The following is a 26,716-nucleotide window of genomic DNA, read 5'->3' as shown; positions in this document are numbered from 1 at the left end:
TGAATCTTATCATATGATACAAATAAATGATTCATGATTCAAAAAATTTCTGTATGTACAGTTCATTACTATACTAATGATTAACTGGACTATTTTTTTTTTTTTCAGAATTCTTAGTTTAGCAAGTCATTTAAAAAATAATAAAGAATGGCATTACCATTGATAACATTTGGCTGTGTACGCCAATAGAAGCCAATTTTATTGGTTTTAAATTGTGGTCTTATTTGGAGATTAAGTATGTTGAGTTCAATTTTCTGTGATTCTTTCTGGTGAGGTACTTTATTATTTCCCAATCCCTTTTAAATTTATGCTCTATGCAGTCAATTATATGGTTCCTTGCAAGGTGGTCTCGTACGTATTTGATGTCTTCTGATGGGATTGCGGAGAAAATATTAGATTCAGGTCATCATCACGAGCATAGTTCAAAAAAGACTTTGCTTTGCTTCTTTGGAGAACATAACCAAGGGAAACTTGTTCTTGATATTATTGTTCGTATAGCTTTCATCACACTTACATCATATCCAGGAGAGAAGGATTTGCAGGTTTGAGTTTAATATTTTAACAATTTTGGACATTCTGTTTTGAACATGGTTGTTTGCCTAGTTTGAATTTCTGTAACTAATGTGATGTATATATCAAAATTCAGACGTTCACAAACTACAATTTTTATATGCATATTTATCATAATTGTCAGTATGCAGTATGTTTTATCGTATTATGTAAATGTATTATTGGTGGTAGATTTTATTTTAATCAAAGAAAAGAATGTTATAGCATCACTATAGAAGTTGCAAGCCTAATTAAGTTACTCTACAACTTGTATCAATCATATGCAGTATTCTTAAAAATATTATTTAAGAGCAGCAGACCACACCTCTCCCAAAGAAGTCAGAAACAATACAAGGAGGTAACTAACTATCCATTGAAAAAACCGAAGTTGTCAAATAATAAGTCGCTAAACCTTCAACTCCTATTTCCCTCCCTTTAATATGAGAAAATTTGAAATTTGTTCTCCTAATGGACTCTAAAACATTAAGCCATCGCTTGCTTAACTTCCAAGGAACCAATGAGCTATCATAAAGGATTTTACAGTAAGGAAAGAATTGGTCTCAATCCAAAGAGCTCTTCATCCTTTTTGAATAGTAATCTGAATATGTATAATTTCCGTAAGCTCTACTTCAGAGGACTATTCATGTAGCGCTTGTTAAAGTCTAGGAAAGAGAGGAACATTGAGTTGGAACAGTGTTTTTGAGACAACTTGAGTACTTCATTTTAAGAAATAGGGAAGAAATATAATAAGGGAGATATGATATCCTCTAATAATAAAAATATAATACGAGAATAAATTAAAACGTTTCTAATAATACATATATAATTGAAATTTTTTTGATTATATAAGATCAATTCCTTATTTATATAATTGTAACACTCCCCCTCAAGTTGAAGCATATAAGTTGTATGAACCCAACTTGGTGCAAATATAACCGATCCTTGTATTCTAAGTCTTCGGCCAAAAATTAAGATATTATGAATGAATTAGATTTCTGATATTTTAAAGAAAAAAATAGAATTGAATATGTAATTGTATATCAAAATTATTATCCAAAAAGAGCACAAATTGTAACATCTAATACTTGGGTAGATGGATTCATCTTCTTAGATCCGTTAAGAGAACGTGTTGATTGGCACCCTAGACAATTGTGTTTGATTGATTTGATATGCATGTTTTCTTTACCATTTTTTCCTTCTAAAATTTAATATTCAATTTTTATCCCAAAGTGCAATTCATCTGTAAAAGATACTGGAATAAATGTCAAATGACCTTGTTCCTAATGCAATGTATTTTTCCTTAGGGACTCACTTGTTACCAGTTACTTCATTCTCTGGTTCAGCAAAAGCATATATGCATCCACCTTGTTACTCTGGTGAGTCAATACTTATTTATGTACCTTTACATTGATAAAGCACATCAAGTGTTGTATTGATGCAAACTTAGAGTCTGCATATTTTAAAATGTATTTTTTCATTAATGGGGGGTTCAAATTTGGTAAGTAGTTGTTTTTATAAGTTATAATAATAGAATGCTCGTAACAGTATAATGATGGCAAAATGATCAATCAAACTGTAAAACGCATCATATCCATCCTTTCCTTGTGTTTACTATCAGTATCTTCCATTCCAATTTTCACATATTATCTTAGAACATTGGAGTGTATCTTAAATTTTTAGCAGATACAATTTTAATTACTGAGGTAGCTCAAGTAGGTTGCTTGTCATGCTCCAAAAATGACTAACCCAACTAGCCTTATAATTGGTTACTTTAGCTGCAAATCGGTCATTGGAGGGGTAGGGGGGTTACAATGCTTCACAGCATGGATTCTTCCTTGGGTGATATACTTCCAAACAGAAGGTCTATGTCACCACAATGTGTATGTCAATGTCCTTGATAGTTGTAAGGTGTTTTAGTACATAGATCGGATAATGCATTACCATTTTAATATGATCTTCAGTAATCATGTCAACTTAATGGTCAATCCAGCACAGAAGTTTTTCTCATTGTTTATACTCCCTTAAACTGGGGGAAGTATTCTGAAACGATTTTTGGTGATGGTGTAATTCTAAAAGATAATTTCTGTAGTTTTTTACATGTTCGTCACTTTAGATGCTTTCTTAATGATACATTAATGTTTTTAATTTGGTTTAAACAATATTACAAGTGTTGTACATACTAGAAGAGATCAAATTCCCATTTATCATAAAAATGATGGTTATTTCTAATACACTCGAGACCCAAAAAGACCTTCATACAGTAAGCTCTCATCTGTTATTCTCGTTGTTACTTTACCACCAGTGTTACTATCACAGTTTGATTTGCATGTTCTTTTGATATTATGTGCAGAATTCATGGCATGAACTAGCAACCTCATTTTCCACCGAAAAAACTTTGATGTTGTTGGACACTGCTCATCAGGTAAGATCTTTATCACCCACCATCTACTATGTTGTTATGAGTTGTTTTCTAAGGCCATCAGGTTATTGCTCCAGCGATCTCTAGCACAAACACTAGTTCGTTCAGCTTCAGGCATAAGAAATTCAGAGGCATCTAGTCAGTAAGTATTTACTTAAACTTTCTTTTGCTATATTTTCAAAATTTGATGCTATAAACCTTTTGGTTTATTTTTATTTATAGGTATGTAAGAAATCTCATGGGTCCTATTGCAACATACATAGTGGAGATATCCAGGAAGCATAATTTTAGAAGCATTGCCCAACAACCAGATATTATCCTTTCGGTGAGGGCTTGAACATTTGTTCCATTCCAATGTTTGTATGAAAATCTTTCCCCTATATCATCGATGTACTGTAGGTCAGCTGCATGTTGGAACGGCTACGTGGAGCTGCAAGTGCATCTGAACCTCGGACACAGAAGCCTATCTATGAACTGGGCTTCTCTGTAATGAATCCCATTCTAGTTCTTCTTGAAGTTTATAAACATGAGGTAGCAGTCCCATATATCGGTACTTCAATATAATATCATCATTGCTCTTGACAAACTCAGAAGTTTTATTTATATGACTATCTTATATTCTTTTTTGAACATCTTATGTTATCTAAATTATTCATTTTATCAAGTTAATTTTATTCCTTATAATGATTTCATTATATTGTTAACAAATGTGTGTAATTTCTAAGTTTCTGACATCTTGTTGCTCTGTACTTATATGTATTTATTGTTTAGTCTGCAGTTGTCTACCTGCTACTTAAATTTGTAGTTGACTGGGTTGATGGACAAATTACATACTTGGAGGCCCAAGAAACCGCTGCTGTTGTTGATTTCTGCATGCGTTTGCTTCAGCTATATTCATCTCACAATATTGGCAAGGTAATTTTCTGTTATCACTAATATTTTATTTTTCGTACGGCAAATACTTTGGATCAGGATGAACACCTTAGCTAGTTAAATGTAAGCGAATATAACAGCTAACAGGGATGAAAAAAGAGAAAAATTACCGTATTGTATTTATGCTACTCATGTATGGGTATCTTACTAGAGGAAGAACTAACACTGAAACTGTGGGGGTGATACAGTAATACAAAAGCTAAATGGAGATAAGGAAAACTAAATGAACGGAGAATTCCAGGGGATCAAGGAAAGAAGGCCAAGTGACTGATCCAATTCCTCCCTCTTCTCTTCTATTTTTCCTTATTTTACCTCATTTCTTTTACCAAACATAGTCTGTTGGAGATCAAACATAGTCCTTCACGACAGAGTTTGTTACTCAATTTCTCTCACCTTTTTTGATCACCTTGATTTTATCATTCTTAACTACGTGTCCTAACCCTGTAACAAAATTCTCCTGCACCTTGCTAATGGCTGCCACCTCATTTGCTATTGATTGTTCCTCAATCATAATATTAAACTTTCCTTTTGGTACCTCAGATTGTTGAGGCTCCCGTGTGGCTTCCATTTTCTAATTTGTTTGGATGCATTCGGTTATGATAAAGTTGAATTAAATAAAATTTACCTTATGAATAGGTTTTTAACAGTTATGTTTGTTCAAAACCACTTATTTTTAAGTTTAAACAAACTGGCCCTCTATGAAATTAATATATTGTTGCTGATTCAATTTTTCTTTTTTGTTATTTTAAAAACATTCTCTCTCAAGTTATTCGCTCCTTTTTCAGATATCACTTAGTCTGTCAATCAGCTTAATTAGTGAGGCTAATACAGACAAGTATAGAGATTTGCGTGCGCTTCTTCAACTTCTCTCAAGTCTTTGCTCTAAAGACATGGTAAAGATTTTCTTTGCGTAATTTATTTGACTAGCAGTTGGAAAGAGATTACCTGCCTCCAATACTCATACTTAACTAAGTTGCAACTTAACTAAAAAAATCTTATTGTGGCAGATTGATTTCTCGTCAGATTCGATTGAGGCCCAAGGCACTAACATATCTCAGGTAATATCAAGATTAATCAGTTTCATGTAAAGTTAGATAGTCAATTTCTTAATGCATGTGTCTTGCAGGTGGTTTACTATGGACTTCACATGGTCGCACCATTGATTTCTATGGAACTCTTAAAATATCCCAAACTTTGTCATGATGTAAGATATTCCTGTGCTCTGGAATAATACGGGATTAAGTGTTATCCAAAGCTGATAGTTACTGTATAACTCATTTGCAGTATTTTTCTCTCCTTTCACATATGTTGGAGGTTTATCCTGAAACATTTGCGCTACTAAATAGTGAAGCCTTTGCTCATGTACTTGGAACCCTTGATTTTGGTCTTCACCATCAGGTAATATTGGTAATGTGCTATTTCTTTAATAATCAATATTATAGAATAAAGCAGTTTGAAACTAAACTAATTAAGCTACAATAAGCTTAAGCAGTTTTGCAACAGTTTAGCATTCTTTTCCAATGTCCTAAAGAAACTTTTTTGAAAATATGCTCCACTGTTTATTACAGTTCAGAGATGAATTTATTTTCTAATTGGTAACTTATATTGTGCTTAGAATTTGTGGCTAAGAGCTATATCATTTTGGATTTTGTAGGACGCAGATGTGGTTAGTAAGAGTCTGAGAGCTCTGCAAGCTCTTGCTTCTTACCACTACAAAGAGACTGGTAATGGTAATATAGGCTTGGGTGCCCACACCACGGGTCTTAAGGATTCAAGTGGGAATGTTCAAGAAGGTCTTTTGAGCCGTTTTCTTCGTTCGTTGCTGCAGCTTCTCCTGTTTGAGGATTATAGGTGAGAATGCACAGAAAATTCTTTTTTCCCCTTTTCTTTTCTGTTTTACAAGCCTGACTATGTTTTGGACCTTGAGAGTGGGACTGGTTATCTAAACTAGCATACAAGGATCAATATGGATAATTTAGCACCTTTACTTAAATATATGTACTGCATTTGTCACTCAGCAGATAATTTATTATCTCCTTCCCTCCCCTTCTCTTTTGGTCATAGATTACCCAACTTGTAAAACCATGGTAGGGTGAAGGTTTGGAGAGTCTAGTTTGTATATCTAAGAAGTTTTTTATTCTGTTATCCTAATAAGTTGTTGCAGAAAATATTTTGAAGGAATGGGGAATCTGTTAAGGAGATCAATATCTAGTTATCTTAATAAAATGTCTCTTTTAGACCGGGAGTTAATCAAATTCTTGGAGTTTGATTTTCAAATAAAAGGTTAAATATGTTTTTGGTTCTTAACTTTTAGTGAAAATTGGAATTAGTTCCTCAATTTTAGAAATACGTGAATTTAGTCCCTCAACTTTAGAAATGCGTGAATTTAGTCCATTTAACCAAATGTTGTTAAGTTTGTTTGACATTTCAAACGCGTTTCATGATAACATTTGAGTTGTTACCGTTTGATCCATTTTTGCTTCAATGTTAGCTAAGAAACTATCATGAAACGCATTTAAAATGTAAAATAGAGTTAATAAAATTTGGTTAAAAGGATTAAATTCACGCATTTATAAAGTTGAGAGATTATATCGAATCAAAGTTTCAAAAAGAGACTATTTTCAATTTTCACAAAAATTAAGAAACCAAAAACATATTTAATCCTTCAAATAAATACAACAAAGTTTTGTTCCATTAGGTGAGGTTGACTGCATGGATTGCGTAATGCCATTCAACATAGTTAATTGTTTCAGTATGCTGTGAGTTTTTCTTTGACAACTTACTCTAAAGGTCTTCTTAGTCTCGCTCCTCCTTTTCATAGGATTACAAACCATACAATTTATATCTTAACTAATTTTTGGTCATATTTTCCTAACTTTGTCCTACCTTAAGGATTACTCGTATATAATCACTCTATATCTCTTACTTTCTTGTGTGGTCATACATCCATCAGAACGTAGAACTTGATCGCTGTACTACTCGTACCTTTTTCTCATCTGCGAATGATAGTAACACTTTTTCCAACTCACTTACAGGTTGAACTATATTGAAAATTTAATAGAATCAGGAGAGATAATCGTTAAAACTGAAGTGGAATCCATCAAAATGTGGCTTTCAATAAATTTCAGTCAGTAATAAATAGTGCACTGCCAATATTTATGATTCTCATGTCCCTTTGAAATCTAACGTTCATTACTTATAGTACCATCTCGCTTCTCATATGTGAGCGAAAAAACCACAATTTATTAGTGACCTTTGGTTACACCCATAATTTTATATACATTTTGTTTTACGAGAAGGGCTAGGAAGAATATTGTAATATTGTTAAAATTTAATATACTTAGCTGTTTTCCTTGGTATGTGTGAAGTTTTCTATTTTGCTTATAAATGAGAACATATAGTTATCTATTGTGGGGGTGTCAAATGAATGTGCATGTCAAATAAATGTGCCATCTTTTAGAGCACACCCACATACTTTATTTTCAAGTGCGGTGTGGATTTAATAAAAGTTGTCGGATGATTTATCTTAAATTGGCAAAGACATTTCCACACAAATACATCTGTTTCCTAGTTCCTTGTATATTGTTAGTAAACGGCCACTTCACATCTTTAGTTAATACTGTTGCAAAATCACATTGCAATTGGCTAACAGTATTACCCTTGTTATTTCAGTTCGGATCTGATCAGTGTTGCAGCAGATGCTCTCCTTCCATTAATCCTGTGTGAGCAAGGCCTGTATCAGGTATGAGTCTCTAAATTGCATTTGGTAAAAAATATTCAATGCAACTAGTTCTAGGTTACAAACATTCTTTATTAAATTTTCATAGCTAACATGTTTGAACTAGTATTATAAAATTGATGTATAAATGAACATAGTGTTGCTTATTCTCTTCAATAGTGAATATGCAAGCTACGTTACTTTTCATGTCAGGAATATGTTTTTTATTTTTGTTCAGTGTTCATATAAATCCATTTCAAATCAGCATACATTGGTTCACGATCTGTTCAGTGAAAAGCTTAGCTTGTCTGTTGTTGCTATTGGCGACTTCCTTTCCGAAAAGAAACTTCAATTGTGAACCAGCTTACATATTATGTTTTTGGGGTTTAGGGTATTCAAACTTCAGTTTTTAAGAAAATTTTACATAATCAGTTACTATACAACATTCTTGTATCCCTATATGATTTCCCCCTTTGATTTTATGAATGGATCCTGAGAAGATTTGGGTAAATTTCCTTACAGAGATTGGGGAATGAATTGATAGAGAGACAACCAAATCCAACACTCAAAACTAGGCTGGCAAATGCTTTTCACACACTAACAAGTGCAAATCAGCTTTCTTCCTCCCTGGATCGAATAAATTACCAGAGGTTTAGAAAAAATCTTACTAGTTTCCTAGTTGAAGTTCGTGGATTTCTGAGGACAATGTGATCAACTGTGTATGGCTTGTATTGTATAAAGCTTCCAAAGTGGAATTGAGATCACTACTGATTAAGCCAGCAGCTGAAGATAAACGTAGAGAGCTAATCTCTTGGCATACAAATTATTTGGAGTTACACCGTGTCATATCTTCACTCGGCTTTCCTCAGTTATATCATATATCACTTGGGTTGTTTGCAAAAGTAAAAGCTTCTTTTTTGTTTGTCAGAGGCTATTACGAAAGTAGAAAAAGCTGCCTGAAGATCTTAGTTGCAATTCAATGACAATAGTTGTGGAGGCACATTCTTTTCTGGAAAAATGCATCCTTGTGTAGATATATATTACTATCACTTAGTCTGGCAGGAGCCTCTTTCTATGCACCCTTTCATGTTTGTGCTCTAACGTACAGGCTCACAGTCCGTTCAGATCCGTTACAGATACTAAACCATTCCTAAGCTTGTGCAAACTTAAGCTTTCACGGAAACTCATTCTTGAGAAGATCAAAATGGTAGAGTGATTTTATTCACACAAGTTTTGCAATTATGTTTGTATCCATCTGTTTTGGTGTGTCTGCATCTTATGTTAAGATCTTGCTCATCAATATGTACAGTTACGTGTGACTGTAAATGCAATTGTCGAGTGACAATCATCAAAACTCAATCTTCATTTAGCTCCATTTTTTTTTATTCCTCGTGTAATATACAATGATGATGACTGCTAGTGATCGCCTCGGAAGCTCATTCATAATTATTAGTACCTTGCAAATTTTGTTATAACCCCGAAATAACTATACACATACAAACATTAACTTATCACATGCCAATAACAACCAACAAATTCTTTTTAAAAGTATTCTCACAATAGAACTTTTCCATGCTCCTCTTGGATTTTCCTTTTGATGTATGTTGAGGACAAGTCATATGAAAAGCTACTTACAAAATAAATAGTAAACTATCAAGAATTTAAATATATATCAATTTATCTTTTCATGGGTGCAGAAAGCAATTGCCTAACTTATTTTTTGCTTTTCTCCACCTTAGATTATCAATGAAGCAGGTAAGAGTCTATTTTCGCAGTAATGAATTTTTGTATTAGTCTTATATAAGCTATATAAATAATCCATCATACTATCTAAAATATTTAATCTAGTATAACGTGTCCAATTAAATTAATGTAAATTCAAAATTTTCAAATATTACATCATTAAATAATTATACACATAACGCGTTAGTTTCAATTTCAATTGATTTATCGAATCTTATTTCTATACAAATCATATATCTCATAATTTTAAAATAAAGTAAGTTTGTTGGATGAAATATAATTTGCTCAACAAATTTTAAATAATAAATGAGCTCATTGTTCTCGGTTTAAGATTACTTGAGCAAATTGTTATCCATTAGACGAATTGTTCGAGAAAAAATAACAAACTTCATATCAGATAGACAACCTAACAAATTTGAATTTAACATGTCTAAAATTTTCACTCAATCAGAAATATTAAACAAAAATTATTATATTATTAATTTCAAATAATTTGTTGACTCTCGCACTCAACCAATCACACAATAATATACAAAATAAACCACACTTCGCTATATAAAAAGAATAAGATTGAGATAAAAGTTTATGAAAGTTAGTCAGTGATGTATTTGATAGATTAAAAATTATTATAAATTTGTTATGCATAAAAAATTATTTTTATTATGATAATAATTATTTTATTTGATTAGCATTCATTTTCCTGCAAATTTTTCTGCAAATTTTTCTCAATGTAACGAAAATTTCACATCCAAATTTTATCTAAATTTCTACGAAAATTCTCATCGATTTCCGCACTTTTTTATACACAGTAAACTTGCGTCTTTCCATCCACAAAATAAAATAGTACCTTAGCTATATTTATTTGTCATGCTAAAACAAAAAATAAGAAAACATAAAAGTGTATTTTTTCTTTTGTTGTACAACATTAAATTCGATCACAAATCATAAAGATGTATCTTTTCCCTTATTATATATTATTATAGATGGTAATTTTGTTAGTTGAATCTTCAACACAACATTCATTATGAAAATATATATTCCATGTGATTGGATATTTGTGACTAGAGCCGTCAAAAGTGGGTCAAAATTCGTAAGCCAATTCGATCCACCATGGGTTTGGATTCGGTTGGGTTGAATTTTTTTTACAAATATAAATGCGAGTTAATTTTTGACCCAGTCCACCAAGAATCCAGTTCACCCAAGTTGAACCCGTGCTGAGTCAGGTTGGCCCACCAACCCGTATGGTCACACACATTATGTTGGACCTTGCAATGTTGGGCTGTTTTTTTTAACCAAACACATTAATGGGTTGACAAATGGAAACCTAGCTTCAACTCCAAATAGATGGGGATAAAGAAGATGCTTCAAGAAATGAAAATGTTGTGAATTTATCCATTAAAAACTCTAATATTATAGTTGGATAAGTGACAAGAATGCTTTGATCTTAGATAATAATAATTTTTTTTTAATTTTGGTTTGTATTGGAGTTTAATATCATTTTGGATTGTACTTAGATTGTATTAAAGTTTATTTAAATTTTAATTCGAATTATAATTTATGACTTAAGAAAAAAATTATATTTTATTTTACTTAAGTGGGCTAATGAACCAACCTGTTTAACCTATCAATCCGTGATGGACCGGGTTGGGTTTGAAGTTTTTTGGCTCCCTTATAAGTGAACCGGGTTAGGTTGACCCACTAAATGACCAACCCGTGGTGGAAGAGCACAAGAAAGAAGAGAGTGAGGGAATAAATTAAGGATGGTAAGCAAAACAAGAAGTGATATAAATGAATTATACGATGGAAAGTTGTGGAGCTGAAGCATTTAAAGAAACGCTCTGACATCGATGTATTCAAAATTTTGTTCGGTTTCTCCGAGGGCTTCGTTTTGGTGAAAATGACTACAAATTTTTGCCCTTGGTTTCGTAACACAGTAACAATAAGAGGTAATGAGAAGATCGTACATTAATATAAAGTTCGTGGAAGACACGAGATGAAGTCCTCTGCTGCAAAAAACAAGTTGTTTGAATTCTAAGGACAGCATCTTGAGATAGAATATTAGAGAAAAGGTACAATCATACAACACCTTTACCTAAAGTTTGCACAAATTTCATGCACCATTCATCCTCCAAGCACAACCATTGAGACTACTCTTGCTCAAAAATTTCTCGTCCATCTAAATTTTCTCATCACTAACATATTCAATCAATTTTCGTACACTTTAACTTCAACAAATGTGACTATTCACAACTTTTCAAAAGTCTCTAACACTGATCTAGATATTCTATTGGATTTTTAGGTGTTGTTACAAGTCTCACATCAACCAGAGATAAGACAATTTCATAATATATATGAGTGAGGTGCAAATTTTATCTTACAAGTTGATTTTGTGTTGAATTAGACTTAAAACTCACTCCTAACAAAATTTTGTAAACATTTTTTGGATATTCTATTCTACCCATGCACTTTTCTAATTGAACATTAATAATACACTAATTTTAATGATATGGTTTTATTCATAAAATTTTCCTTTTTTTTAAGGAAAAAAATTAAAAATTCAGTTCAGAAATCGAATTCAAATTTGTTTTTATTAAAATATATATCGTATTATATGCGTAATATTTGACACGGTATTCTAATTTAAGAAAGTCTCTATTTAGCCAAATCCATATTTTTCAATCAAACCATACATAATAAAAGATTTAATTAGTAATTTAGGTTTTAGAATTATAATTTACTTTTATTTTTTATTTATTTTTCTCTCAATTGTAATATCTATTAAATAAACTGTAAGAATGTGACCAACCAGATGTCTATATATTCATATATTTTTTTCTTAATTCTTTTAAGTTTTTATTCTCCCTCTTCTTTTAATCACTCTTGCGTAAAAATTAAACATTGAAGTTATTTCGGTTAAGTTTGTTTGAATATCAGTATCATATCTCATTCAGATTATACATTTGTTCTTTATTAAATTAAAAAATGCAATCCAGTTTTAACATTTGGTTGCTCCCATATTTTGATTAAAAAATTAGGTTAAATTTGATAGATTATAAGTCACTGTATCGATCTACACGTAGAATACAAAGTTTTAAGAATTTAAATATTTTTACGAAAATGTGGAAGAAGCATGATTTGTACAGTGTCCCATGGGGTTTCTGAAATCCTTGGTAGAGTAGAAAATTTTGGGTACTGTACTTCCCACACAGACATTTATGAATCTCATCGCTTCAAAATAATAACATAATATTTTTTCCTTTTTAGAATCCCAAATTATCTTTCTTTTTTCTAGAAATATTATTTAACTTTAAAATATTACTATCGTAAATATCATAAAATGTTTGAGTTTTTTAATCAGGCATCAATACGACTTTTACATATACGAGAAAATGAGATACTCATTTCTTTTTAAGAACAAATACTACTAAAGGCGTAAAATACAATTTAAAAAAAATAAATATGTAAAAAAAACATATCTTAATAATAAATTGATATATAAATATAAGAATGTATATATTGGCATCCTTATAGTTTCAAAAATAAAAAACAAACATCCACTTAGACTCAGTTTGAAAATCCATTATAGTGCTAAAAAGGAAGTTTTACATTTTTCATTTTAAAAACATAAAACTGAAATTATTATTAGATTAGCATTGAACCTAAATTGAGATACGTAAAATAAAATTGACATCCAAGGTGAAATCGATTATTAATTACTGTAAGATTAAAAGTTTAAATTTAAAACTAAAACTTGATTAGTTATTGAATTGAATTAGATTTATTTAGTTTGATTGGTTGCGGAAGTAAAGGTGCATTTTACGAAAAGCTTAAGAAGTAAAATAAATAATATCGTATAAGCACCATTTCTTAAGAGTATTTTATTAATAATTTAATATGAGTTAAAAATTTATATTGGATAAAGATGAGTAAGATGAACAAATATAAACGGAATAACTCGTAAATTTATTATCTTTTAATTAAAAGTAATGTCTTTATCTTTTTCATGAATTTGTTCTCGTATTCATTTGTATCAAATTTTTTCGGTGTTTTCTTTTGAAAAACCTTATAATAATAATATAGCTGATGATTTATCTTAATTATGGCTCTACTATTAAGAAATATGTGTTTCAATATGAAAAGATGGTGGAAATATTTTAATATAATTTAAAAATAAATAATTAAAATAAAATTTGTTACTGATATTGTTAATTTGATGGGTCAATGTGTTAATGTTGGTTATGATTAACGGTTATATCTTTTATTACAATTGACTTTTGTGTCTATCTTTTCTACTTATGAATGGGAAAGACACACCAAACACTAGAGTTCTCTCAAAAATGCACCTCTTCTTTTTCTATATTATCTCTTAAAAGAGTAGTGTTCATAAGGTTTGGAGATCTTTCACTGCATTCCTAGATTGATCTAATGGGTTGTTGTATATTAAAAGAGGAACACATAATATTGTGTATTGCCTTATACAATGGAAGCGTTTTCTCGATAAGAATAACACTATGTGTGCTTCAACAGAGACTATTTATACTCCTTCTGTCATTTATTATTTATGTCTTATTGTTGTTATAATTTTTGAATCTCTCATTAATATTCTTCGATTCATATACATGTTAATAATATTATTACTCTAATAATTATTATTATATTTTTTCATATTTTTATTATTAGTAATGTTATTTGTTTAATCATTTTCTAAGAAAAGACTCGCATAGATGTAGAAATTCAAGATAAATTACAAATTCTACATAAGGTAAAAGTGAATAAAATTATGCCAAATTTGTCCGGTACCTGTCTTTGAAAAATCTCGTATATTTCCTTTCAAATTTGTATTTTTTTCAATAATTTTTTAAAATATTATTAAAAGAATAAATTGTTCTTTTTTCTTTCGGATTTTTCCTCATACAATTGCTATATATGTATGCAACTGGAAGTTATATGTATTATTGGAAATATACTTTTATGAACTCTTTTATTCTTTCTAGTTCAGCAAAGATGAATATTCTTAGAACAAAACGCAACAAGCAGAAGACACCTCTAATAACAAAGTTCAATCTTTCGATAGAACTTAGAATGTTTGGTTAAAATGATCAAAGATGTCGAAAAGGTTATTAAAATTCTATAATCTGATTAGGTAAGTTATTGCAATATGTTAGCTGCATTTACCATTTTGGCCCAGTGCAAAATTTTGATAATTCTGAATTTGGTTATGCTAAAATCATGGCGTTTCTGGAAGAAATATAAATAAAACAAATTTGAATACTTTTGACAATTATTGTCACAATTTGTGGGCAACTACTTTAAGGTATGATGGGACTAGAATCTTATAAAGTAACCTTAATTCTATTATCTCTAATAATTACAAAATACTATAAGATATGATGGTACACCATATTTCAACTAACTGGGAAAAGATACATGCATCTATACAACTTTTCTCATATCACTCTAACAAGGAAACTATGATTAGATCAAATTTGCTTTATAAAGTAAACTTTTTTTAGTATAATATTACTCACATAAATTTAAATTATTTAGATCATTGATTTTCTTTTTATTTGATAAAAAGATTATTTATGTTTTTTGTATCTACTATTCACTAGCTTTCTTTAAGTGATACATGGGAGGACCTAACTAGTTACATGTGTGCTCTTTTTTTAATTGTTAACAATTTTTAATATTTTTTTCGATATATAACAATTTTTAATATGTTCTTAAAACAAATACAATGAAACTAATATATATATATATATATATATATATATATATATATATATATATATATATCAACGATTTAATTGAGTTTTTTTTTTATTGAGTACTATATGAAAAATTCTCAAGTTTATGAAAATATGAAAGTTATTAATGTTTTTATTTTCTGAACAAAATATCTCATCACTTATCTATTAAAGTTGAATGTATGTGGCATATATAGGTATTTGTCAATAAATAATTTGCGAATAGACATACATCCTGGGCTATATAAAATATTCCATATATAAATAACTTGACATGCCCTAAATTAGCCTCTATTAATGTAATTCTCTTCCTATAAAAAGTAAACTAACTATACAAATAGTTTTTAAATTAATATAATATTACTGAATAACATATATCAATTATACATTAAACATATATATACTACATATCAGTGGTAAAAAAATCATAACATTTATAATTTAACCAACATTTCTTTTGGTTTCACTTGTTGAATCATTGAAAATGACAAAAATAATCATTTGTTAAACAATCCCCAATTAAGTTAATTAAACCAACCGATTCAACCAAGTAACTTTGCATTAATCTTATTGGGTTTTAGACATTAGAATATACCTTTAACCCATAGATTCTGAGAGGAGACAGTTGATGATAAACCTACCATATAGAACCACTTCTCATCAAATTTAAGGGCTCCTTGTCCTAGTTTCAGGGGTTAGGCAAATAACCTACCCTCTTTCTCAATAATCCAAATATTGTTGTTACAAATCTACCTACTTTTCAATCTTCATCTTTGGCTGCCCCCTACAACACTACACACATAATCTAGGTTTTTATCTAAACACACATTTCACAAACCTAACTCCATTTCTTCACCAATTATTTTTCTTCTTCCACTTACTCTATACCAACCTAACTATTACTTAACATCAAATATTATATTGCATTCATTATTTTCAATCCCAACTAACTTCTTAATCCTGCATGGATATCACAAACACAGAAAGTGTGTAATTATTACAAGAAAAGAAAAACCTTCCTCAAAATAAGTACTGGCTAAAAAACACAGTTAAAGAAAAAGAGAAATGTCCTCTGGGAGTAATTAATTATTAGCAAAAATACACAACACATTGGCAGCACCAGCAACTTCTCTCACTTTACAAGTACAAGGGTGAGTGCAGTTCAACCATTCATATAATTTTTTCAGGTATATATATAAAGTAAGACATTATTAATCCTGTTAAAACTTCAATCTTGAGAGTGTTCATTAAATACACTTCTTCTGCTCATGATTTTCTTTTTTTTAATAGATTCCAGTGAGTGTGTCTGTCACTGTAGAGAATGAGAAACCCCGAAAATGTCCATTAATTTGAACACTAAAAGTAGACAGAAACATGTATCCTAGTTTGGTATACATTCTATTTCCTCGAACACAGGAAGCCAGACAGACACCTAAGAAAAACGTCTCAAGAATTCAGAAGGCGGCGAGAAGACGTTTGTAAGCAACGGCGTATAAATAGAACCTTAAAGTTGCCAAAAATAAACAGAGAGAAAGAGAAAAGAGTGATAATAAACGATATGCATGTGAGGGCATGGAATGATGATGATGATGGATGATATGATATTATAATTATATAAATGGTTTGAATGTGATGAAGCTAAGTTGCAGTAGCAGTGGCATTAGGGGAAGTGGTAACAGGAGTTGCATTAGAGATGGTGGAGGACTTTGGCCTCTTTCTCTTCTTCTCGTAGCTCACTCCTCTCGCCTTCGCCTGAAACTCGCGAACATCATGCAAGTACAGCCGCACGGCGCGGGCGCCGAACGGGTTGCTTTCGGCTCTGCCGCCGTTCTCCTCGTAGGCGGCGCGGAGGCGGCCGATGAGGGCGTCCAGGCTGCCCCAGGCCTGGCGGAGCGGGCAGGGGCACGGCGCCGGAGGGTTAGGCAGCCCGAAGAACGGGCACGTCGGGTTGTGCACCTTCGTCTTCCCGAATTGGTCCAGGTAGTGCAGGAATTCCAGCACGTGCGCCCCACTGCACATCGCCACCGTCAGCGGCGGCCGGTGGTTCCGCAGATACTGGCTGAAGGTGTTCCAGTCTCGCCGCTTCTGGTTCTCGTACCTACTCGGAGTAGTAGTACTACTACTACCGCCGCCGCCGCCGCCTCCACCAGTGGTTGTTACTGGGGATTGCACGGTCTCCATTGTAAAGATCTGATGGTTGGTGATTTGGATTTGAGTGGGATCTTGTTGACTTTGTGGTGGGAGGTTGAAGTAGAAGGATCCACCACCAACCCACCTGCTATATATATATATATATATATGTGTGTGTATCTAGAAATGAAGATGTTGTTAGGGTTTTTTATTGTGTTGTAGAAAAGAAGTGAAGAGGATGTGTATTGGTAGTGAGATAGAAGCTAAAAGGGTGCATGTTTTCACTGTGTTTTTTTTTTTTCATTAACTTGTGTTGTAGTGTGAAGTGGAAGATGAAGAAGAAGAAGAAGAAGAAGATGAAGAAGAAGAGAAAGTGATGGAAATGGGAGAAAATAAAAAGGGGAAAATAGTGTTTGCAGAGAGAAAAGGTGAAGCAAAGTGAGAGTTGTGTAAAGTTGAAGCATGAGGGAGTGAGAGAGAAGAGAAGAAGAGTTAAATGAAGAAGAGGGCACTGTGCCCCAAAACAGGACAAAGTTTGGCAGTGAGAGATGGTGATGATGCTGACCATAGCTCAATACACACATCTTTGCATTCTTTTTTTCACGCTCTGCTTCTAAGCGCGTCATTCCACATCCTTCACTTTGCATTTACTCTTTTTGTTTTTTAATATTGTTGGACTTAATATATGAAATAATCTATTCATTGAAAAATAAAATATTTTAATTTCATAATATATGTTTCTTCTTAATTTATGTAAAAATAGTCCGTAAAAAAATTGTTTTGGAAAATAAATGATTATACATTCGAATTTGTATTTATTTTTTTAAATGATTTCTTTATGTTTAACTTTACCTATAACTTTGTTTCTTTTTTTTTTCTTTCTCACAATTCTAGTTCCTTAATGTTTAATTGTCCATAATTTTAGTCTCTACATTTTTTTATACAGTTATAATCTCTTAAGTTTTAATAATTATATGTAACTTTGTTCCATTTTCATTTTAAAGAAGTCTCCCTCTTCAATTCTAGCTAACATTATCGATCCTTTAAAAAGAAACAAGTATCGAGATCTTTGTTATGTTGCGTCGCAAGGTAAAATAAAAGTATGAATAATTAACCAAAATTTAAACGAATATTCATATACTTAAAATTAAAAGTCATAATTGTGTAAAGAGGAAATTCAAGAACCATAATTACAGATAATTAAAAATTGAAGAACTAAAATTACAAGAAAAATATGTGATGAAGAAATCATCTAATGGTTATTAAACTACATTATGAAAATCCCAAGCTTCCATGTCATACTTAAGAACTCCATCCACTTTTACTTACTAATAAACTCATTTTTTCTCAAATTTGTAGTTTTGTAACAAAAGAAACTTGTATTTTAAGAACTCACAAATTGTTCTTACACAGTGGAAAACTACAATTACAATTGTAAAACTCTTTGGTAACTCAATTTCAAGCGTACAAAAAAAATGCTCTTTACATTTTCTAACTTTTGCATCAAATTTGTTTTAATTTTAAATTTAGTTTAATTTGTTTAAAAATTTAATCGAAGTACATATTTAAAAATTTGTTTAAAGTTTTTTCCCCAAATGAATAGGTTTTTGTTCCTCTGGTGGTGTGTTGCATCATTTATTATTTAGTTGCTTTGGTTGGCGTTTTGTACCTTTGACCTTCAACTTTGAGGTTTATGTTTCTGTTTCTGGTGCCTGCGACGCAGATATAGTTGTTGGCTAAAGAAAAAAACAGTTATTTTAGGGCAAAAACAATATCAACTTAACTCCCTTATTTATCTACATTAAAGCAATACTACTTCTGTTATGTCAAGTAAATTATTTCATTTATAGGTAATTAAAAATAATTTGAACTTTGTTATTTATATATTTACAAGTTATTTATGATTATTATTATTATTATTATTTACTTATTTGAACTTAAACCAAGCAGAATGATATTTAAATTTTCAAGAAAGGTATATAAATAAGAATCGTTTTAAAAAATAAATATAAAAAGTCCATAAACAAAAGAATAACTCCACACGGGGGCTGCTCCTAAACATGATTTTCTAGAGATATATAATTTAAAAATAAATACAAGATGAAGAATTTATAAATGTGTTTTATTTTATTAATATTTTTTTTCTATTTTTTATATTATAGTTTCATAAGTAATTTGCTGTACTGACAAATATACTTTGAGGAAATAGCAGCTGAAAGATTAAGATAGTTTGAATATATTTATTTTATTAGAGTAAATATTAATTCCCATCGTTGATTTAACTCATTTTATTATTATGTTTATTTTAATCATATATATATATATATATATATATATATATATATATATGTGTGTGTGTGTGTGTGTGTGTGTGTGTGTGTGTGTGTGTGAGAGAGAGAGTTAAACTCTGTAAATTTCACTCGTATAATTAGGTTTCCAAAGATTTGTACTCCAGTAACTTCGTTATTCAATTGAATATTTTATTTTAATGCGTGTTTAAATCATGTGAATGTAAATTTTGAAGTATAACTATAAAAATTAAGTGCATGATATAGCAAATACTTTAAATTTAATTGGTGTTTCAACGTATTTTAACCATGTCTTATATTTGATTTTTGGGTTAAATATGATTTTGTCCCTTAATTTTAAGTGAATTTTGGAATTAGTGAAGTTTGAAATTTTAGACCAATTTAGTCATTTATCTTACATGAATTTAGTCATTTTAATCAAATTTTGTTAACTTTATTTGACATTTTAAACGTGTTTCATAATAGTATTTGACTTAACATTAAAACAAAAATATATCAAAAAGTATAAACAACTTAAATACAATCCTAAAGTGAGTACAAAACATCAAATAAACCTGACAAAATTTAATTAAAAAGATAAATTAAATTCACGTAATTCGAAAGATGAAAGACTAAATTGGTCTAAAATTTTGAAATTGATTAATTCTAAATTTCATTGAAAGTTAAAAGAACAGAAACATATTTAACCTTTGATTTTTTATATATTTATGAAATTTATGTTTATGTATTATGGCTTAAATGTTGAATTGTCATTCAAGTAATTATAAAGTATCATTGCATGCATACCATTACTCGTCACATACCTATTTAAAAATATCTGTAAATTTTTTTAAACTATAAATATCCACAAATATATTAAAATAAATTATAAGAAAAGGAAGAAACCTAAGAACTAAGAAATGAGAAATGGACAGACTTTGGGTATTAATATTTTTGTTGTCTTTAAAATAACTATTTTTTTTTCGCAACTCTTTTTAAATTCGTATTTAAAATGTGTTACTATGCGTAGAAAACCTATTACATTGTTTTAGGTAATATTTAACTCTCAATGTTATATTATAATTTGTAATTATATTAATTTTAAAATAATGAAAATACTGTCTTATTTATTTTGAAAAATAAAAGGGAAAATGTTTTTAATGAAGATAAAAAAACTTAATTGAATTTAAACTAAAAATAATTCAACCTTTTAACTTTTTTTTTAATTTATGTTGGGAAATTATAGAAATATATGTTTTTTTTTTCTGTGAGTGAGAGTATGAGGTGGAACTTACCTAAACTTGAGTGACAGAAATAAAGAAAATGATGGAAATTAATTGTGGAAATTATGGTGATAGAAGTGTTACTAAAGAATCTAGCATGAGGGCCCATTCACACACACGAAAGTCATGAAAACGACTCGTGTGAAAAAAAATTATCAAAAAGTGCTTTATGTATGCAAAATCGGATAAACCAAATGCGTTGCACCACCATGTGTTAAAAAAATCATATATACAGATAAAAGATTTTTGGACAGTTTTTTTCTTAAAATTTTGTAGGCGAAAATAAAATAAAATAAACATGCCAAATTAAAATTAATTATTATTGAAAGTCTCACGTTAACTAGATATAAGACTAATTCACAATATATAAGTGGGTGAGTTGATTTTGTGAGGTTGAGTTAGGTTTTAAACCCATTTTTAACATGGTATCAAAGTCTGAATATACCTCGACGTGAGGGTGTGTTAGAAGTCCCACCTCGACTAGATATAAAACGCAAACGCTAAAAATAATTGATATATTAAAAATTAAAAGGATTATATTCATTTATTTTTAAAATCTTAAAATAAAAAAATTCAGATAATTTTTTTTAATTTTACTTTTAAAAATTAAAAATATATTTATAAGATTTAAATAAAAAAAATTATAGGATTTAACAAGATGATTTATGAAATTTTGTGAGTATGTGGTGAATAGGTTTTTAGGGTTGTAATGGCAGAAGGTACCTCTGAGTGAGATACGATGGAAAGACAAAATCTTAGAGGACCCCCAACCAACCAAAGGTTATGGCATGCCACGCACTCACTCTCTCTCTCCTACGTCACACTTCAACCTCGATGGGACATTACATAATTTCTTTTCTAATTCAACAATTTTTTTCTTTTACTTTCTTTTATTTTCAATTTTTAATTCACTCTTTAAATTCTACTTTTCTAAATTCCTTTTTTCACCTGATTATCGTCATACAAAATTAAACATGGACCAAACTAACTTGTCTAGGACTTCAATTGAATTAAGTGAAATGAAATTTAAATATTATATTAATTGAGTTTAAAATGTGTAAATAAAAAATTTTAATTATTTAAATTTTATTTTACAAAAAATAAAATTTCTCAAAAAATAATATTTACTTTTGATTTAGATTTGTAATCAATTCATTTTATTAAGATTAACTTATAACAATAAAGCTAATAAAGAAACGAAAATAATATAACTGAAACTAGATATTGATTTTACGCTTGATGAAATTAAAAATATTTGTTGAATCATATTAGTTTACTATATTAAGTTATTAAACTTGATTATTTTAAATTTATGTATGTATGCAAATATGAAGTTGGTACCTTATTGGGTTTGAGTTATGAATTTTAATTTAGTGGGTGGCCTATTTTTCTTAAAAAATGGTTTGATTCATGATATTAGAAACATGTTAAAAATCATCTATAGGATATAATAAAATTTCTTAGTGTGTTAGTAAAATGTAATTTAGTCATTAATATTAGCTATCGAAATAATTTAGTCATAAATTGTAACTAAAATAGCCACCGATTCATAATAATCGCAAATAGTCACTGATTTAGCGACATGATAAATGTACAATAACTTTTATTCATATAGTGACGGAAACAACGACCGTCTATTTTTAGTCGCTAAATATTATGTTTTAGCCACCGATTTAGCGACCAAAATAAATCTTATTTTGTAAAATATATTTAATATGATAATTAGCCACCGAATATTTTTTTGGCGCTAATTATTATTTGATATGTAATGTTTTAGCCACCAATTTAACGACCAAAATAAATTTTATTTTATAAAATATATTTAATATGATATTTAGCCACTGAATAATTTTGGTCGCTAAACATTATTTAATATGTAATGATTTAGCGACCAAAATAAATTGAAAATGTCTATTGATTCTCATATTTTCACTAAATTGAAAATGATTTAAGAAATTGGACTTGTTATTTATTAGTGTGTATAATATTTAGCCTTCGATATTCTGTTTAGCTTTTGGTGATTATGTTTGTAGCATACGTCATTCTGTTACGTTTACAGCTAGATTGGTTAGCAATTAGTTTTTCCTTTGGCACAAGCTTAAGTCATCTACATAATGGATTGGTACTAAAACTTTTATAGGGACAAATAATACAAATTTTCATCTATTTTATTTTATATCCTCTTCTCTTTTACTCTTTTTACAGGTGAGGTTCTTCACTCAAGTAACAACAAGATTTTTATAACATTTTTCTCCAAATGTATTTTACAAATGAGATTTTCTAGTTTAAGTGATAATTTCAAATTTATAATCAATCATTTTATCCATTTTTTAATTAATTAATATGTTTTATGTTATGTTAGCATAATAATTATTAATATGCATGGTGAAATGAATGTTGATTTGAATTACGATATTACGTAAATATACTCTTTACCAATAAGAAAATATTATGGATTATAATGATCAACATATGGAATTTGATGATGTCTATAAAGGATTATGTTGATTTTGATGTTTATTGGAATCACATCAAGAAATATATAAAGTAGTGGGATAAATGGAGTTTTATATGACTTAGTTTATTTATAGTGTTAAACTAATTTGGCATGAAAATTTACCATATTATATGTGTGAATAATGTATCTTATTTATGAAGGAGTGCCAAAGAGAATGATAGTATGACAATTGAGAATGACTCAATAAGAAAAATATTTTTTTGAGGAAAACACATACACAAATAAAAGCATAAATTCAAAAGAAAAACACAATAAAATTAACCTGGTTTAACACCAGTCATGCATAATCTAATACTCAACATGCAATTTTTTATAGAAAAAAATGGTAAATCTTATGCATTTTTTTTTAAAGATTGTAAACCTTTTTATACAATTTTTTAAGAAAAAACTACAAAATGTGAATCCTCTTTGAAGTAATTAAATCCCCAAGTTCATCATAATAATTTTCCTTTTCAGCTTACTTAACAAGGGGGAATTTAAAAGTCTCAAACCTACACACACCTTACTTAATAAAAGGATTAGGTGGGGTTAGGTCAAAGTTTAGAATTGGCAGTCCACAATTTATGATATTCATTTGTGCCAATTCTTTTGGCTAATGAATTTTTTCACTTTCTTTATTGAAATTTCACTGCTCTCAACTTTCTATTTGTACATGTAAATGAAACAGTATTAAGTTTAATTTGTTTTACAATTTTAATTAACGTTACAGTTTTTAAAGTGAATCTATTTATTGAAAACTTTACTTTCTACATTAAAATGTTTTAAATTTAGTTTACAAGTATTTATATGGTTTTTTGAAATATTTATTAATTAAATATGAAAATATTAGGTTAAAAAATTTAAATTCAATCCAACTAAATCTAATTAAATAAAATGATGTAAATTTATATAAATCCCGTCCTTTTTTAAATTTGTTTTCCTGCTGGATATTAAGGAGGAAAGGCTAACAACATAAATTATTTAGAATAGAAAGAAGAAAAATTTAAAACAGCTTTGAAGAGAAAACAGACACCTGGGCTGGCCCATTAATAAAGAAGAAGTCAAGAAGCACGTTGACATGTTGTTTGGCACATCTATCTAATTGTTTGTGGCCACCTTGGTTTTCTTGTCTTTAAATATCATTAAAATCACTTTTGAAAACCAAAACCATTAACATCCAAATTCCAAATAGTACACGTGTCTTTCTTTTCCTCTAAATCCATTCAATTCAAACTTTGAAACTTCTCTACAAACGCGCTTCTCACTATTCAAACACACAAAATTAACTTTCCACGTGTTAAGGAAAATACCACATAACATTTTATTCATTAACTCCTTAATATATGAATTAAAAATTAGAACATTTTAAAATAAAGTAACAGTAATTTAAATTTTTATATGTTTAAAAGTAAAAATATATATACAGTTTTTAATAAATCGTTACGGAATAGTTTTTATTTAAATTAAATCTGCCTCCTTCGTAGCGTAGGCAGATTACTTACGCTAAAGGCAATTCCTGTTAGTTGATTATGACTATTTTGGATAAAAGTTGAAAATACATACAATTTGGAAAAAATTAATATATATTTTCAAATTTTAAGACATATAATGGTGAAAAAACTAATGTTTTTTGAGAAGTTAAGATTTTTCTTTTTTTAAATAAAAGATGAACTTAGCTTTCGTATAGAATAATATATACACAAGTGACTAAATAATAATACAAGACATTGCATCAGTATTTAATTAATTATTTTTTCTGACCTGGGTTTCTTCAAACTTACGTGGTTAAAAATTAATATTTTAGTTATAGTTTTACTAATAAATTTTTTTAAAATACGGGTCGATTTTAATGAAAAAAATAAAAATCAATTTAAAAAGTAATTTTATTATTAAAATTTTGATAATTAATATTAGTAATTAATTTATAGATCCATTCGTTTATAAATTTTTAGTTTTGAAATAGATCACTCGACTAATAATTTTTTTTACTTTAATTATTGAAGATTTTTTTAATGTTTTCATACCACTAATGTCATATGAATTCACAATACGATATTATAATTAAAAATTTTATAAAATAAAAATAGAATAACAAAAAAATAAAACGTTAAGGTATTAGTAAACGATATTTTTGTTTGAGTTGGTATAATAATGGTAGTTATGAGATAGAAGAATTAACAGTGAATGACCAAACCCTCAGTGATAGAGTTGCCAACGGGGCTTTGCTTTAAGTTTTGGTTTTCTTAGAAATAGTTGCTAATATGAAACTTAATTAGGAAATGACACCATTGTTGCCAATATTAACACTCTTTCATTCTTTAAGCACCGATTAATTGCATTCCTATGGTCGCCTAATAGACCTACTAATCACTATAATTTATAGTCTTGATTGGATAATCTCTTTTCAGTGAGAGAAGAAAACAATACAAATTATTTATTTTCCAGATTAAAACCTACTTATTTATAATTAAAAAATAGACTTTATTTATGTGCTTACATTCTTTTATGATAAAAAGTGGATGAAGTATTTTCAAATAGAATTTTTAAATTAAATTAGGATTGCATTATCTTTTCATTAAGTTTACGTTAATTTGGGTTAAGATAAGGTGGTTTATGTAAAGTTGGGTTGGCTTGAGTTTAAGTTAAATTATAATTATGTTAAGTTAGTTCAAGATAAAATTTAATCAAACTGATTTGGGTTGAGATTTAGTCGAGAAGATTTAAACTAAGGTTGGAATAGTTATGTTAGACTCAAATCAAGATCAAGTTGGATTTAGATTGGATAGAAAAGTTGAGTGAAAGTCACATCAGATTAAATAAGACCTAAGCAAATTGTGTTGAATCCAAACCTTAAAATGAAGTTATGAATGATAAATACATAGTTAAATATCCATTTGTTTTTAATGTACAATATTTAGAAAACTATACAATTATCAAATTTGTTTAAGAATTAATTCAAGTTTTATTTTAGAATTGCATTGGATTAAACATATTTTAACGTTAATCCTAACTTTTTGGATATAGACAATGACTTCTTCAACTTATTTATTTAGTAAATTAATAAAAAATAATTTATTTTACAAGTAAATTAAAATGAATCCAATTATAATTTCAAGTAATATCTCATCCCAATTATCATATAAATCCTATTTCAAGTCTCCAATAACTGTTAAAAAAATTGAACTTATTATCTTTTTGAAAATATACACTAAACTTGTTTTCACAAACAAACACAAATTTTTGAAAGCCTGGAAGAGAATATAGAATTATCTAAATTACTAGATCAATTCTTCCACATCTTCCACCATCATACAACACTGAAATTCACAACCAAAACATGAAGACGATACAAAATTGAACATATCCCAAAACAATTTATGCAGATTTTTTTAAGTAAATAATTAAAATT

At 29.1% G+C, this 26,716-nt stretch overlaps 2 protein-coding genes across 4 annotated transcripts in view; one reads left to right on the top strand and one right to left on the bottom strand.

Annotated features, from left to right (window-relative positions):
• LOC114187484 (exportin-4 protein) overlaps positions 1–9,004 on the top strand; it is a 28,929-nt gene extending 19,925 nt beyond the window's left edge. For all 3 annotated transcript variants that reach the window (XM_028075746.2, XM_085674428.1, XM_085674429.1), the window contains 14 exons: positions 321–542; positions 1,854–1,925; positions 2,900–2,971; positions 3,046–3,110; positions 3,191–3,293; positions 3,368–3,499; positions 3,740–3,883; positions 4,687–4,794; positions 4,909–4,959; positions 5,028–5,105; positions 5,186–5,299; positions 5,556–5,752; positions 7,574–7,643; positions 8,142–9,004. In XM_028075746.2, the coding sequence (XP_027931547.1) occupies positions 321–542; positions 1,854–1,925; positions 2,900–2,971; positions 3,046–3,110; positions 3,191–3,293; positions 3,368–3,499; positions 3,740–3,883; positions 4,687–4,794; positions 4,909–4,959; positions 5,028–5,105; positions 5,186–5,299; positions 5,556–5,752; positions 7,574–7,643; positions 8,142–8,330 (1,617 nt within the window). In that variant the 3' untranslated portion in view covers positions 8,331–9,004. The remainder of the gene's footprint in view (positions 1–320; positions 543–1,853; positions 1,926–2,899; positions 2,972–3,045; positions 3,111–3,190; positions 3,294–3,367; positions 3,500–3,739; positions 3,884–4,686; positions 4,795–4,908; positions 4,960–5,027; positions 5,106–5,185; positions 5,300–5,555; positions 5,753–7,573; positions 7,644–8,141) is intronic.
• Positions 9,005–16,329: 7,325 nt separating this feature from the next.
• On the bottom strand, positions 16,330–17,718 carry LOC114187420 (protein LIGHT-DEPENDENT SHORT HYPOCOTYLS 1-like). Its single transcript, XM_028075675.2, has one exon. The coding sequence runs from the start codon at positions 17,288–17,290 to the stop codon at positions 16,748–16,750; it is 543 nt and encodes a 180-aa protein (XP_027931476.1). The 5' UTR covers positions 17,291–17,718; the 3' UTR covers positions 16,330–16,747.
• Between the last annotated feature and the right edge of the window lie 8,998 nt (positions 17,719–26,716).

This window comes from Vigna unguiculata, chromosome 6, assembly GCF_037176805.1.
Source record: "Vigna unguiculata cultivar grain cowpea cultivar isolate G323 ecotype 2 chromosome 6, ASM3717680v1, whole genome shotgun sequence".
NCBI lineage: Eukaryota > Viridiplantae > Streptophyta > Magnoliopsida > Fabales > Fabaceae > Vigna > Vigna unguiculata.
Note: the sequence above shows the minus strand (reverse complement) of the source record. Positions and strands in the feature narration are given on the sequence as shown.